This window comes from Calliphora vicina, chromosome 3 (genome assembly GCF_958450345.1).
Source record: "Calliphora vicina chromosome 3, idCalVici1.1, whole genome shotgun sequence".
NCBI classification, from domain to species: Eukaryota; Metazoa; Arthropoda; class Insecta; order Diptera; family Calliphoridae; genus Calliphora; species Calliphora vicina.
The window spans coordinates 85742119-85759900 of record NC_088782.1 but is presented as its reverse complement, the minus strand read 5'-3'; the positions used below and the strand labels follow the sequence as shown (position 1 = coordinate 85759900).

At 31.3% G+C, this 17782-nt stretch overlaps 1 protein-coding gene across 1 annotated transcript; it reads left to right on the top strand.

The window, feature by feature from the left end:
* Positions 1 to 211: 211 nt before the first annotated feature.
* On the top strand, positions 212 to 5623 carry LOC135955599 (uncharacterized). Its single transcript, XM_065505952.1, has one exon. The coding sequence runs from the start codon at positions 212 to 214 to the stop codon at positions 5621 to 5623; it is 5412 nt and encodes a 1803-aa protein (XP_065362024.1).
* The last annotated feature ends 12159 nt before the right edge of the window (positions 5624 to 17782 follow it).

Below are 17782 nucleotides of genomic sequence, written 5' to 3'. Positions count from 1 at the left end.
GAACTAATATTGCATTTTAAGCTTAGTAGAGCACACATTACATATAATACCCAATTGGAAATTTTGTCAGCTGGAACAAAAGTAATTTTGGTACAGCTAAAGCAAAAAAAAAAAAAACTCACACTTTTTTAATTTGAACCCTAAATATTTCTATATAGAAATATATTTTATTTTGAGAATTCTTTTTTGTGAATTTCTCCAATAACCCAATATGTCTACTCTAGAATCTGTGGCCGCCGATTTATTAAGATATATCCAAACTGACTTAAAGTCGTTTGATGAAGATTATCGCACTACCCCGGAAAGCATACGATCTCTACCCGCTCTTAAATTCCAAAAACGGGAATTAAGTGAATTATGGGCTAAAATTGACCGTAAATTCACCCAAATTAGAGAATCAGCCGATATTCTTGACCCGAAGAAGGCCGATGCCATAAATTTAAACGATGTTGTTAGGCAAGTCAGATCTGCGAAAGGATTTTATAGGTCAAGCATGATTTCCATAGATGAATCGATTGAGGAGATGACCAAGGAAAATGAAACCCGACCATCTTTACCCGAACCCCCACAACCCAACAGTTCTACAAGCTTCACTGTACCCCCTTGCGATATGCCGACATTCAGCGGAGATTTCAAAAGCTGGGCTTCGTTTAGGGATCTTTTCAAGGCCATTTATGGCAATAATACCCGTTTAAGTGAAGTTGAAAAACTTTTCCATCTTAAACAAAAAACAAGCGGCGAAGCCAAGGAAATAGTAGACAATGCACCCTTAACAAATGATGGCTTTCTTATTGCGTGGAATCAATTAACTTCTCAGTATGAGAATCGTAGGATGCAAATTAACGCGCAATTAAAAACCCTATTAAATTTACCCTTAGTAAGCACCATGTGTAGTGCTTCTATAAGAAAGCTTCAGAGAAAGATAAATTGCTGTATTGCAAATCTGAACTCTTTAGACATAGATACGGATCAATGGGATCCTATCTTAGTATATCTATGCACGTCGAAATTACCCAGAGAAACCCGAAGAGAATTTGAGAAATCTCTTCCAGATTGTGCAGAGATGCCTTCTTGGACTGACTTAGATGTATTTTTGACTAACACTTTCAAGGAACTTACATCAGTTAATGATGTTCAAGATCTTGATACCAACCCTAACCAACACACAAAACCCAAACATTTCCAAGAAGTTAAAACCCAATATGACAGACGAGGCAAAACATTCCATAATGTAACACATGACCCAACAGCAAGTTCACAATCAAGAAACAAACGGCAAAACGAACGAAAACTTTCAAATTCAACCCAATCAAATACACTAACCCCAAACCCCCAAAATAAACCCGATGGTTCTGTTTGCAAACTTTGCGATGGAAATCATACTTTGAGAGAATGTTCGTCGTTTACTTCACTGGGAATTAACGAAAGAATTGAATTTGTGAAGAAAAATGGTATATGTTACAATTGTTTAGCCATTGGTCATGTCATACAAGGTTGTCGCAGCACATTCACCTGTAGGTATTGTGGTGGACGACATAATAGCCTATTGCATAAACCAAATTCTAAGATTAACCCACAAATTGACGACAATCAAGCGTCATCGTCAAATACAGTTCAATCTTTCTCAACCCAAACCCAATCAAGCAAACCCATACCCATAGATGACAGAACTAAGTTATTAGGAACAGCAGTTCTGAATGTAGAAGTCCAAGGAGAATTGTTTCCAGCTAGAGCTCTCATTGACCCAGCTTCAGACTTCTCATTTATAACAGATAAACTGAGAAGGAAGTTGCATTTACCCACTACACCCATAGTTGCAGAAATTTCTGGATTAAATGAGATAGTTTCTGCAAGATCAAATAAACTGTGTCAAGTTTCTTTACGCTCCAATACCCATACTAATTTCAAACTGAATATCCAAGCAATTGTAGTGAAAACACTAACCAAAAATTTACCCACCCAAAGCTTAAAACCTACCCTTATTAAAGACTTGGAAGATATTCAATTAGCTGACCAAAAGTTCTATGAAAGTAGACCCATAGATTTTATCATTGGCAGCGATTTTTACCCTCAAATTTTGAAATCTGGAGTAAGAAAAGATCTACTTAATACCCTAATAGCTCAGGAAACGGAGTTTGGATGGATTTTAACAGGACCCATTCAGAACACAAATAACACCCAACCCTTTGTTTCATACTTCAGTTCAGTCATGCTTGATAAAGTCTTGACCAAATTTTGGGAAATTGAAGATGTAACCACCCAACCCAAAGTTTCAGAAGAAAGTTTTCTGTGTGAAGAAACTTATATGACCACTACCCGTCGATTACCGAATGGCCGTTATCAGGTTAACCTTCCATTTATATACCCTCCTGTAGAGTTAGGAAACTCGCGACACGTGGCTATGGCTCAATTCTTAAGAAATGAGAAAAGTTTAATGAAAAAGCCAGAACTAAAAGTGGAATATGATAACGTGTTACAAGAGTATATCGACTTAGGTCATATGAAACTAATTAAATACAACCCCAACACTCCTTCAAATACCCAATATTATTTACCCCATCACGCTGTTGTTAAACTTGATCGTGTTACGACAAAAGTTAGAGTTGTGTTTAATGCATCAAGCAAAACCTCTAACAACAACAGTCTCAATGATACCCTATACACTGGACCCACCCTACAACAAGATTTAGTTGTACTTATCTTGAAATGGCGCTTTTACAAGATAGTTTATAATGCCGACATTACAAAAATGTACCGGCAAATTATGCTAAACCCTACCCACACACCCTTCCAACGAATATTATTCCGTAAAAGCGTCAATGAACCCATTCAAGATTATGAACTGCAAACAGTAACATTTGGTGTTAACTGTGCGCCATACTTGGCTATTAGAACCCTACACGAATTAGCCAAAGACATTCAAAATAACCACCCTATAGCTTCACAAATATTACGGAATAATATGTATGTTGACGATGTCTTAGCCGGAGGTAACACCATCGAAGAAGCTAAAGAAGACCAAACCCAACTGATCGCGGCACTTGACTCTGCTGGTTTTCCTTTAAGAAAATGGATTTCAAATTCAAGAGAATTGTTGAAAGATTTACCCGAAGAACACCTACTTAATGTGGATTTACTCAACCTTCCGGAATCGAATAATGCCAAAACATTAGGAATCCGATGGAATGCGAAGGAAGACACATTTTTCTTTAATGTACCCTTAATCGAAAGGAAGTCAGCATACACAAAGCGAACTGTTTTGTCAGACATCGCTCGTCTCTTTGACCCAGCTGGTTGGTTAGCGCCAATTGTAATATCTGCAAAGATTATAATGCAACAAATTTGGCAAGATAACACAGCTTGGGATGAATGTCTTAACCCACTCACCCTTATAAAATGGCAAAAGTTTTTGCAGTTCTATGATAATATTAATAGAATTCGTATACCAAGATGGATTAACTTTTCACCTTCAGCAAAAATTGAGTTTCATGGTTTTTCAGATGCTTCTGAAAAAGCATACTCTGCATGTCTATATGCACGAGTAACACCCATAGACGGACCTAATTCCGTAACCCTACTCTTCGCTAAGACGAGAGTTGCACCAATCAAAGTAATCTCGTTACCAAAACTTGAACTTTGTGGTGCAGTGTTGTTGGCTAATATGACGCATAATTTACTCACCCAACTCAACCTACCCTTACATCAGACGTATTTCTGGACCGATTCATCTATAGTCTTGGCCTGGCTTAGTAAACAACCCAACTCGTGGAACACATTTGTGGCAAACCGTGTTTCCACAATTATTCAAACAGTCGGCGTTGAAAATTGGAACCATGTGGCGTCTCACGATAATCCTGCCGATGTTGCTAGCCGAGGATGTACTGCCGATGAGTTGAAAGATGACGGTTTATGGTGGAATGGACCATCATGGTTGAAAGAATCTGCTTCGCAGTGGCCAACAACAAAGAAACACTTTATAACTCAAGCTGAAGCGAAAGTTAGTCAGTCGTTTACTACGACAGTTAATACCCACCCTTCCTTAGATACGAATACTGAAAACCCAGATATATTATCAAGATTTTCGAAATTGTCAAATGCTCTACGAGTAATGACATATGTCTATCGATTTTGTGATCGAGCATCGTGTACCCGAAACAATACAATTCGAAATGATAGAGTTATTCTTGATCGAAATAACCCACAACTAGTCAAAGAAAGACTACGTTTATTAACAACCCACCCTAGTATTGAACTTGATGCGTCAGAGATCAAATCTACCCGCGATAGACTGATTATTCTTTGTCAGACAGAATATTTTAAGAACGAATATCACTGTCTAAAGAGAAGAAACCCTATACCCAATAAAAGTAACCTGCTCACCCTAACGCCATTTTTAGATTCCGCAAATATAATGCGTGCAAATGGTCGACTAGCAAATTCCAACAGTTTGTCATATTCCGAAAGGCACCCGGTTTTATTACCCTACGGCAGTTCATTTGTCAAATTATTAACCCAACACGTGCACCTAATAACCCTACACGGCGGAAATCAACTTATGTTGAGAATAATACGCTCAGGATACTGGGTTCCAAAACTCAAGAATCTTGTTAGCGTAGTAGTTAACAAATGTTCACCGTGTACTAGATACAAGAATAGACAAACAACCCAATTCATGGCAGCCTTGCCACCAGAACGTACCCAAATTGACAAACCCTTTACGAATGTGGGAGTTGATTTTGCAGGACCATTCGATATTAAAGCATATAATGGCAGAGCATGTAGAATAACGAAAGGTTACGTATGCGTTTTTGTTTGCTTTGCAACAAAAGCTATTCACTTGGAGCCTACATCTGAATTGTCAACACAAGCCTTTATGGCAGCTTTCGCTCGTTTTTTTTCGAGGCGGGGATGCCCTGTCGCTATTTACTCGGACAATGGAACAAATTTCATTGGAGCGAGCAAATTGTTGAAGAAAGAGCGACAGGAATTCATTAAACAGTTAAAAAGTTCCGTTATATCTGCCAGCAGTTTCCAAAATTTGACGTGGCATTTTATACCTCCCGGTGCACCACACATGGGTGGTTTATGGGAAGCGGGAGTGAAAAGCTTTAAGGCTCATCTAAAGAAAATGAATACCCTAAAGCACACATTTGAAGAGCTAGCCACACTACTCGCGAGAATAGAAGGATGCCTGAATTCCAGACCCTTAAGCCCGTCAAGCGAAAACCCACAGGATCTTAACCCTTTAACCCCAGGACACTTTTTAATTGGATCACCCATTTTAACCCCAGCAGAACCCGATTTAAGCAATGAAAATATAACCCTAGCAAACAGATGGCAAAAGTTAAAGATTCAACATCATAACTTTTGTAGAAGATGGAAGGATGAATATCTTAAAGAGCTCCATAAGAGATACAAGTGGAAGAACCCTCAACGACAAGTTGAAACAAATGACATTGTTATTATCAGACAGGACAATTTACCTCCAAACGAATGGTTACTCGGTCGAGTCATTAAAACATACACTGGCTCTGATGGACGAAATAGAGTAGTCGATATACGAACATCATCCGGAACGTTAACTCGACCAATAACAAAAGTTGTCATTTTACCCACTAGTTAGTTTAACACTTCTAGTTTAACCCAAATAACATAAAATTGTTTACTTACCCTTTTAACCCATTTAACACACTTACCCACTTGTAACTATTTATTCATAACTAACCCTTCACCCTAATAGTCTAACCCACTAACACATTCAGTACACTTCATTCATTCATTCATACATAATTTCTTTTACATAGAATATGGCACCCAAAAACAACAACAACCGTAAAGGACGCTCCAACCGCAATGGATCTCGACCCAAACCCAATAATGAAAACAACAAACGTCAACCAAAACGCCATTTTGGTTGCGGCATCTGTCAGGCGGATCATAGCTTAACAAACTGTAGGAAGTTCCAAAAGATGACCTTGGCTGAAAAATACCAAACCGCTGTTAAATTACACTATTGCGTAAACTGTCTGGCCAGGAATCACCTAATTGGAAAATGTTCCAGCAAATCCCGGTGCCAAAAGTGCAAGGGCAAACACCACACCGCTCTACATGGTCCCGATCGTATCCTTAAGGATCTCCAAAAGGAACAATCCCCACCAACACCATCGAAAAGGACCACGGTACCGATTCCTGCGCCACGAACAATTGTCAAACAGACACTAACCACCTTGCCGACGTCAAGGACCCAAACAATTGTCCCTACGGTTGTGGTACAAGTTGTCACGGAGAAATCCAAACAGCTAGTAAGAGCTCTCTTAAACCCGAGCCTAACAACGTCCAAAATTGGAGTAGCGTTTGTTCACGAAGCTGAACTCAACCCCTTCAAAGTGGATGAAAATGTATATGTAAAGGTCATCATATCACCCAACATGGCCTCCACAATGCAGTATGAAGTGTGCATGCAGGTTTCAAATGACCTGCCAAAAACCCCTTACCCGCATGGTTTGGACCCAGCTATAAAAGGGAAATTTTGCCGAATTTCTCTGGCCGACCCAGAATTTTATTCCAATTCACCCGTAGCCATGGAAATTGGTGGTGATTTATATACCACCATTTTACAACCAAATACGATCCATATTGATGGCGGATCACTGATAGTTCAGGATTCAACGCTGGGTTGGCTAATTATGGGATCCCTTACCAATTAAAAATATAATGAAGTATTTTCCTATATAATTACCCTTACACTCTTTAACCCAATATTGAACATATGAAAATAATTGTTCTTTTTCTTCACAGGTTGCCAGGCCCGGGAGGATGTTCATTTCAATGAACAAAACGACTTTCCCATCCCTGAAGTCAAACATCTCCCACATCTTAACTGCAGCCAACTTCAGATTACACCCACTAAAGTCAGCTGCAGCTTTATGATCTCCACTTCAAAAAACCCTTTTGATCAATACACAAGTGTGTGCGCTTAAAACCAAACAACAGTGAAACCAACAATAGTTATTTTAATAAATAAATAAGTTAAAACTTAATAAAAAACAAAACTATAATAAAACCCTAAAATTATAATAAAATCCTAAACCTATAATAAAACCTTAAACCTATAATAAAACTCTTAAAGTGTATTTAAAATTTACTTAAATATTAACTTAAACCTAGTATAAAACTTACACCCTAACCTAAAATTTGTTATATACTTAAGATCTATATACTTACCCTAATCCTATATATTAAATACTTACCGCTAATGAAAGTTCAATAAACATATGAATTATAACGTTTTATAAAAAAAAAAAAAGGAAAATATAAAAAATAAGATTTTTATTTACTTACCCGATACTTAAAACTAATATTGCCGTCAACTTCTAACCCGTAAAAACACATGCTTTGCGTATTTTGTTTTTCTTTTGTGTTTTGTTTCTTTTGGCGTTGTTGTTGTTTTTTATACAATTAAACGTATGTTTGGATGTGTGTTGGTTTCATTGCCTTGCGTATTTTGTTTTTGTTTTTTCTTTTGGTGTTCTGTTTCGTTTGGCGTTGTTGTTGTTTTTTGTGTTCTTGATAAATTTAGGATGCTGTACGCTGAAATTGGGCAATGTACATACATACCTATATACTAATTATAAAAAATAATAATGCATCCACAACAAAGGTGAAGGGTATATAAGATTCGGCATAGCCGAATATAGCACTCTTACTTGTTATTGTTCAATTCATTTGATAAGGAAGAATTCGATCCGTGAATCATTATCGTTTTATTTGTTAATAACGTCAGTTTTTTATTAACTTCGTTATAGTAATCTAAAATTGTCAAGGAACCTTGTCTCATTATACTGAGTTCTTGTTCAATAATGTGTATTGGCCGCTTGTCTGCATAAGCAAAGTCCAGTCGGGCCATAATAGCGTCAAAATTTAGTACAGTAGCGTAGTTTGTTAGAGTGTCATTTGCCTCATCTGTTATTTTATTGCGTAAAATGGTCAATGTAGCGAAATACCTACGACTGCCCTTGGCATATAGACTCATTGAATTGTTCGCGGCTTCTCGCCAGCTTACATATGAGTTGTCTTTTCCGTTAAAACTCGGAAGGGATTTTATAACGTCACATCGTGTAAGTTCGTCAATAGTTTGTTGTTTGTATTCTGTAACAGTGTTTGCAATTGTCAGTCTGTCAAAATTTTCCTTTAGCGCCCCAATTCTCTTAGGAGTGGTGCCGTGGTCTGTGTCTTTATCCTGATTATTTGTTCACTGTTCATATTGTTATCCTTTGTTGTCATATTACTAAATAAATTTGAGAGATTATCGACTGAGCCTGTTTCGTATTTTCTTTCTAGTGCTTCTAATTCCTCGTCAATTGTATCTAGTTCTCTACTACTAGTTAGAAATTTTATTTCCTCTTCAGTGAGGGTTTTCAATATGTTTTCCACTATATTAGCCAGTTTATATATAAAAAAATTCTCAGATTTATAATTTAACTTATTTTCTATACTTACAATACTTTGTAGTTTATAATATCTGCAATGTTATCTAGTTGACACTGTTTCTTCGATGTACTACCGTTTTAAAGCTGTCCCAGATTACAATCGTTCTGGGGTGTTGCCGCCTCGGAGTGGGCAGTTAGGTGTTTTTATTTTCGTTATTTAATTTTTTTATAAAAAATTAATATCGAGTCTTCCTCGTTTTTTTTATATTATTAGACACTTAATAAAAAATTTATTTTTTGGACGCTTAATTTATTTTGTATAAATATTTTTTAAATTACTCAGTTTTTAAATGTTTTTTTCTTTTCCTTTTCTCCGTTAAAAAGATTTTTTATTGTCTCTGTTTTTTTTTTCTTTTCTCCTCTAAAAAGGATTTTTTTTCACTGTTTTTTATTTTATTTTCTTCTTTAAAAGGATACTTGTTTTTCATAGTCACTGTTTTTTTATATTTACTTTTCTCCTTTAATAGGATACTTGTTTTTTAGAATTTTTTCTCCTTTTTTAAAGGATACTTATTTGTTTGTTGGACCTTTTTTTTAAAAAGTATCCCGGTTGAGCCCCCAGTTAATAATACAGTTTTTTGTTTTACATAAAGAAGTTTTTATTTAATGGATCAATTAATATTTTTTAGTTTATTGTTTTACATTAAGTATTTGTATTTAATGAATATTGTGTTTTTCTGCCCATGGCTTCATACCAACTGTTTTTCTTCCAGCTAGCTTAAATCATAATTATAGCATATTTTTAAATTTTGCGGACATAGCGTCAGCATAATTTAAAAAAAAAGGTTTGATTTTAAAAAAAGCAAAACAATAATTTTTCCTGACACCGGTGCACAGTGCTTTGTCCCCATATAACGAATGGACAAAAGTAGAAGGAGCTTTCGTAGAGATATGAAATTTGGTACACTAATACCCTTTTGCATTGCTAAATAAAATACAAATTGTCAGCAAATTCGGATGAAGGACTTGCCTACCTGCCATATATCCTGAATATTAAAAATTACGTTTTAGCTAAAATATTGATTAAAATGTCTCACACATTTTCAGTTTTCTCTAGAATTAAGGTGTTTCATTGTATGACAAATTTAACCTTAAAGACAAGGACTCCTTTTACTTCCATATAAGCCTAAGTTATATAAAATTCGTTCGACGATTTTATACAAATCCAAATACTATTTTTTGAATATTCTTGAGATAATTCACTTAATTTATATAATTTTCAATTACAAAATAAATGGTAATAATTATAAAAGTTATTTATTGGAAATATAAATTTTTTTTAAATAATGTACAAGGGTATATGTATTAGTCTCAAATTTGCTAATTCTAAAAGCGGTAAATTAAAAATTCATATACAGTGATTTTTATTTCTTAATTTATAATTAAGGATTGTTTTTAATTTTATTAATGACATTTATAATAGCACTGTTTACTGAATTTAGTTATACGCGTATTAAAAAAGTTTACTTTTTCAAATAGTTTTGTTTTTTCAAAATGTACATACAGTAGCCCAATAAAGTCTACATACAGGAATTCAAATTAAATTTCTTTCGTTGAAAGCTGCATTTGTAAGTTAAAAGTAATGAAATATATTTGTTTAAAAAATAAATTCATATAAAAAAAATTAAAACAACATCACTTAATTCGGGTTTAGCAACATTTCCTATCACGTCCAAAATTTCACCGTTATTAGAATTATTGATTCTGAGCCAAATAACTTTTTGTTTGGTTTTTTGGCCTTTAATGTTCAAAATATTATGAAACATAATAGCCCTGTCCACCCAAAAGTAGGCAAGACCGAGAATAAATTTTTCGTTATTTTACTCAGAACCAATAACTCTAATAACGATGAACTTTTGGGCGTTATTTGAATTGTTTTTTTTGCTAAAATCGACATAAGACATGTATTACTATATGTATATCTCATAAAAAAACTAAAAACTGCTTTAAATTAAAGTAACACAATAATTTTTACTCTTACAAATTTATATATTTTTATTATTCTTTTACTTGAAGATACTGAAACCAGCAATCAGTCAAGTCTAAATGTTTTAAAACAACCATATTGATAAAAAAAAATATTTTGTAAGAAGTTCAACGATCTTCAATACACTAATTTTACTAAAATGTTGTCAAACAACATCATCACTTATTATTCAAAAATCAATATTAATATCGAGAACAATTATAACAAAATTCCAAAATTATAGAATATTTTTTTTAAGTGACAAAAACCATAAATATTACATACAATACTTAGCAACTCCAATGAACCAATTATTGAAAATAAAAAAACAGGACAAATTTTTAAAGAAAATTTATTCAAAATTTGAAATACATAATTTGTACAATTGATATTACAATTTAAATGATTTAATTTAATTTTCAATTTGGGATATAATTAACATTTTATACTAAAATTAACCATATTAAGCATTTTTAAAAATAATTTATTTCAAAGATGCGGCAAAAATTCCGTTAATTTTATTTTTATTTTTAATAAATAAATGTATTAACTATAAAAAGCAATAACAAAAAAATACTACATTTTACACACTTTGTTTATATTTTCCACCAAAGTAAGATATTTTTTAATTTTTTATATGCATTTTTTAAAGCTATGTAAAAACATTCTAGGAGTGAAATTTCTCAACAAATTGTTTTTTGGTAATTGAACGTATCATAGTTATTTAAAATATTAAACCAAAAAACATTTTTTTAAAAACCTAAATTTTTATAATATTTTTTGCAAATCTATCTTCAAAAGCACTTTCGTTTCCCTGAAAAATTTTCTGACTTTAGAGCCTTCTCTCAATAATAAATATGGTCATATCAAAATAATTTTTGGATACGTATATTAGTTGTCTTCTTAGCTTTCAAATTATATATATCTTATTAAAATTTGGAAGAAACATTTATTTTCGACTTTTGTCTATAGAACAGAGTACTGTGCGGTGTCAGCACAAAATATTGGCGCGTGTAACTTTTTTATTTCGCAATTGGTATTGGCTCGTGCAACATTTAATTTCGCAATTGGTATTGGCGCGTGTAAGAGAAAAACAAGAAAAATAAATAAAATAATAAATTTAGGTATGAAAACTTCATACGTTAACTTGTATGTATTTATATTTAGTTATATTATTAAACTTACCTAGACATATCTTTTATCCTTTTATTCACATTATGTGTGAATTATCCCCACTGGCTGATTGTAGAAACATCAGGGGCCTATTTCACTAAGCTACAAGTTCACAATTACAAGTGTTTTTGCCTGTAAAATTGTGAACTTGTGAATAATTGTGTTTCATCAAAATACAATTACAAGTTTGTAGCTACAAGTGAATTTTACAAGTAACAAGTCTACAAGTCATACTTCTACAAGTGGTTTTGTTTCACTAAACTAAATTTGCACTTGTAAACTTGTAGAATTGTAGAATAAAGGCTTAGGGTCGACGGAGACCCTCAGACAATTTTTTACAAGTTACAAGTGAATTATAAATTGAAATAAAATTTGATTTTTAACTATTTTTTAATAAAAATTTTGTAAGTCGAATTTTTTATCGAAATAATCGAAAATCTATATTCGGCTGTGCCAAATCTTATATACCCTTTACCAAATTATACTTCAAAATACAAATTTAAAATATTTTTAAGTAAACAAAATTTGTTGTTTTTTAAATTTTTTGGAAAAAAATATTTTTCGATATTTTTTTTTAAATTTTAAAATTTTTAAAAAATTTATTGGTTTTTTAATTTTTTTTTTTTGGTGAAAAAAAAAAATTCGGATTAAAAAATATTTTTTATATAAGAAATATTATTGAAATATGTTATATTGCGTTTTTATAGGATATTTAAGCATTTTGAGTAATAATAAATAAGAATTGGTAAATTAATATCACAATATATATGTACATTGTACAAGAACTTGTAATTGTAGAAATTGTAGTTTACAAGTGCAAAAAGCTACAAGTGTTGTGAAAATTTTAATGAAACACAATTCATCAGCACTTGTAAGAATAAGACTTGTAATTGTAAACTTGTAGAATTGTAGTTTAGTGAAATAGGCCCCAGATTGATGTGGTTTGATTTTGTTTGATGCGTTTTATAGTGAGGTCCAACCACTAAATCCTTTTCGGAATCATATCTGAAAACATTAATGCTAAATGTTGCATTTTTTTTTCAAAAATAGGCATATTTTGTGTCCATTTAGATTAATAATGTTTGCTCTAATATTTACTTTATATTTACACGGAAGATGAGCATCTTTTTTTACACCACCAATTGCGGAAATTATAGCCCATTTAAAACAAAATTCATCCTGATTTTTGATATTTATACATGCTTTTTTTGGGAAGAGGTATGAAACTTGATCCTTTCAGTGGAGCGTATTTATTCAGATTTAGTTCAACTTTTATCAATTGAACTAGAGTCCAACCGCTATCCTTTTCCTGGAACTCTTCTGTTTTTTTAACAATATTTTCCATCTTATTTGTAAAGGTTTCCTCAAATTCTCCAATTTCATAAATTCCACCATGAACCATTTTAGTTTGGAATGTTTTTATTTCCAATGGTGTATTTTCCAAATCATCCAAATTTGGCTTAGCATATAATCCATGAAGCTCTATGTTGAATTTTAAGGCATTGTGCATTTTAAGGAAGTAGCTAACTTCGCTCCTAAATGCCTCATATGATTCTTTTAAAAATACCTCATGTATTAGGCATTCCTCATTAGCACATTTATATGAGAGAGTTACAACTCTCGATTTGAATGCGCTCTTTGTTCTCTTCACAACCACTGGTGATGGGTTTACTTTACTCCTGGAAGTTGATGCATGAGTCCTTTCATGCAATTGGAGAAATTCTATGCTGGAGAAAGATTTTAGACATTCGGAACACTTGAAGGAAGCAGCCATTTTAAATAGTATTGTTTTTAAACTTTTTAAATGTTTGTTGGTAATGTATAAATAATTATAGTTTATTTAAATTTTCACACTTTTTAATTTTTGATTTTAAATAAGTGAAATTAAAGTCTATAATATATGTGAAATTAATAAACGTTCAATTTGAGTGCTTGACTTCAATTAAAATCAAAAGTCAATCGTTCATTATTTTCAATAATAAAATTTTGCTTATTCAACTTTTTTTTTTTTTTTAAATTTATATTTTAAGTATTGTGGAAATATATTTGTGTTCGCGTACTTGATAATATGTAATAATTTGTATAAATTATCACTGGAAGTTACGGGATTCCATTCGTTTACTTGTAAAAACTTGTAACGAGAGAGCAAGAGTGTTAAAAGTGACAGTTCGTAGATAGAGAACATGATATTTTTTACTGGACATTTTTTGTCCTATAAAAAATGTCAACATGAAAAATATGTTTAAAACAAATTGTTACAAATGTAAACAAAACTAAAAAGTTGAAAATTAACACAATTTACAAGTCTTGCAAAGAAAAGAAGAAAAATAACACAAAACAAACGTTTTAAATTGAATTATAATAAAATACAACTTATTTTTACAAATTCTTGTTCGCGTACTTTTTGGATATTTTTTTAGATTGAGAGTAAATGTATTTTTACGCTCTAAATTAAAGATACTGGATAATTTTTACCGGAAAGTACGCGAACACACTTTATGTTTTAAAACCAGCTAAGTATTTTTTATTAAACAATTGCAACACATGTTGTAATGTGAGTCGCATTATAATATTATGAGAAGCAGAAGTTAATAACTTGCAATAGTTTGATATTTACATTTCAAAGAAAATATTAAGAAATTGTGTGCTTTAATCAGTTAGTAATAAAAATAAAACAAAGTTTAATAATTTTTATACAACATTTAATTTCAAATCATTTTATTTTTTCAAAATTTACTTATATTCCTAAACTATTAGATAATTTTTTAATAATAAATACAACTATAAAGTTTTATAGACGTTTTGATAACAAATAATATTTGTTCATTATATTCTCTACATTGCATTTTAGTTTATAATACATCATACAACTACAATTATCCGGACCCTCAGTAGCATCATTCCTCGACCATGGACAACTTGTATAATGAACACCATACATTGAATTTATCATCTCATCGTGATTCCGTCTTTTATCCAAAATTAAAGTCATCTACCAATTTTTTATGCTCAGGAAAAATTAAATCATCAAAATCATTTAAAAATATAACATTTTTTTGAATTCGACTAACTACTACAATATTTTTAGATTGAATGAATAAATTTTTTATTTAAATTGAATATTTATATAAATTTGTTTACATATACATATTTACACCTAGAATATTTTTATTTAATGTAAAATATTAATTAATTCTAGATATTTTTGGTGCTTCCCAACTAAAAAACGGTTGAGAATTAGGAATGAAAAAGATTTCATCGAAATCCTTACCTTTTCTGCGGCGGGGATTGACTCTTCCAATTCTAAAACGTTATTGTTGTTTTCCAACTTCTTCGTTAGTATAAATTTTTCATTAGCAACTCCTTCAAGCACGCTATCATTCAAATTGTTGTATTGTTTTGGGAGGTATAAAAATGCATCTTCAAGTTCTGCAATTACAACGTTCCCATATTTGGTCCTATGACGAAACAATGATAAAACCTTATGTGGTTTTGATGACTGTAAATCTTTAGTGGATATATATGGTTTTGTCTTCAATTTATTAAAAGCCGCAATAATCTCGGCATTTGTAACTTTTGCAATGCTCATATTCGTGGAGTTTTTAGAATGAATGATTACATTTATATATTTGAACTGTGTATTTATATTTTTAAGTACTGATTTCTACTCAAATATTTTCCAAAATATATTTAATTTGAAAAAACACTCAAGGAGGTGTTTTACATTAATTCATTAAAACAACTCACACTCAAAGAGAGGAAAACAAACCAAACAACACAATTTACAAAAAAATATGAAACTCAAAACTTAATTTTCTCTCACAAATTCTTGAAAAAAAATCATCTTGCAAATTTACAAGTCACACGAAAATTAATCTTCCCTATAATTAAAATTGTATACCCTAATGTAGACTAATTAAAAGAAAATAAACCCTCCTATTAAAACTGCATTAAAATCCTATACACAATAGTACAACAAAACTAATGAAATAAAAAAACAAAATCAATTCCACACAATACAACACACAAAGCATTTTTCTACATTAATCATATTACCTGAAGCAAGAAAACAAAAATTTACAAATTGTCGCTGCCTTTTTCTCTGCCAAAAATTCCTCGTCATCAAACTTTCGCTGCCTTTTTCTCTACCAAAAATTCCTCATAAAAATTTTCAATATTCCTCTTCTCTGCCAGTTTAGAGGAAAAAAATTCCTCTAAATCACGCCAGAAACCCCATATTTATACTACTCCTCATATTATACACTACCGTTTGTTAAGTTTAAGTTCAATTAATATGTTCTTATTTCATTTTGAAATTACTTTTAATTTATTGGTTTAAATGAATACATTTAGTATAAGTACTGTACTAGTATTTATAAGTATATTTAAAGTGGTGGCCAGGAATTTAAGACAGAAATTGTTTGCTAAATTCCACGTGATTGTCAATTATTTTTTCAAATATTTCCACAAATATGTATGCATGAGGACTGTTTTAACACACAAGTGTGTTTTATTCGACTGTGTCAATTCATACATAATCACCACGAACACATAAAATTTTTCTACAACTTGACCAAAAAAATTTTTTTTTAAATAAACATATTTTCTCACATTTATATCATAATATTTTTATTATTATAAAATATTCGGAATTTCCTATTTTTAGTTCCATTAGTTACGGTCATATCATATTATTAACAGCGGATGTTCGCTGAGGTTGGTCAACGTATTTGCACATATCTTTGTACAAATAAGTTTTACCGATTTTTCCAAACATTTTTCAGAAACTAGAAACATTAATAATAAATTTCATACCCTTAGAAGTCCTTTTATTTTGGCTCTATCGCACTTAAAATTCAGTTGATGAAAGATATTCAAGTATTTGTCTTAAATTGGTGGCCACCACTGTATATCTTATTAAATTTGCGAAAAAAAAGAAATAAAAATAATATATTTTTGTATATAATACATCTAATTTAATCAAAAAACTTTCATTTGCTAAGGCCTTTGCGAAATGTTTACTGGGTTAATACAGTAATCTTAAAACAAAAGTAATGAGCACTGATAAATGAAGAGAATTATAATACAATAAAAATTTGGAGACTTCATTGATCGATGCTTAACAATATCAATGAAAGAATTTACTTACTAATGAAGAGAATAAAGTTATAAAACAAGAATAACAAAATACAAATAACAACTAACAAAGATGGGACTTTTTAATTAAAGAAATTATTGAATGGCTTGTTAAATATTTGAATATTATAATTATTTTCTTTTAAATATATAAAGTTTTAAACTGAGCACAAATATATATATATATATATATATATATATATATATATTAGAGTGACAGCCGATTTTTTTTTTTTAGATTTCAAAGAGTGCCGGGTGGAATATTGTGACACTAGGCCTAAATGTTAAGTGCTGAAAATTTGAGTCAAATCGGGCAACGATTTCTGGACGCGCATCTAGGTCAAAGTTCAGATATATGCAAAATTTTACTGTTCATATGGAATAAATAGGTGAAACTCGTTAACTTTCTGCATTGTTTTCTAGAAATATGTAGATTTATTTATACTAATGAATATTACATTAAAAAAAAGTTTTAAAAATTAACCCTGTATCTCCTTTGGTTCAAAATGACCCAAAAACTGTATTATCGCCAAAATTAGAGAAAAATGCAAATTTTTCAGTTTTTGAAAAAATTTTGCTACTAAATAAATACCTTTGCAATTGAATGCAAAAGAATCGAAATATGTACGTAATTATCGTTGTAATGAGATATAAATGACAAAATTTGATTAAAAAATTTTAAAGTTAATTTTTGCACTGTTGTTGTAAATGCTTGACCCCAATATATATTTTCCTCAAGTTTCATGAAAATCGGCCCAAAAATATATAACATTTCGCTATCTTTTCATTAGAAATTCCAAATATTGAAAAATTTGACTTTTGACCTTCACGATTTAAGGGTTAACGTTTTCCGATTTTAGTAAAACTTTCAGACCATATTTAAAATTACCAGGATTATAATACTATGAATAAGTTTTACTTAAAATTTATAACAGTAAGGAAATTGGACTCATTCGCCTAAATATGGACAAAAAATTAGTTTTTCTTGAAAAACGCAAAATTTAAATCGCAGGTACGG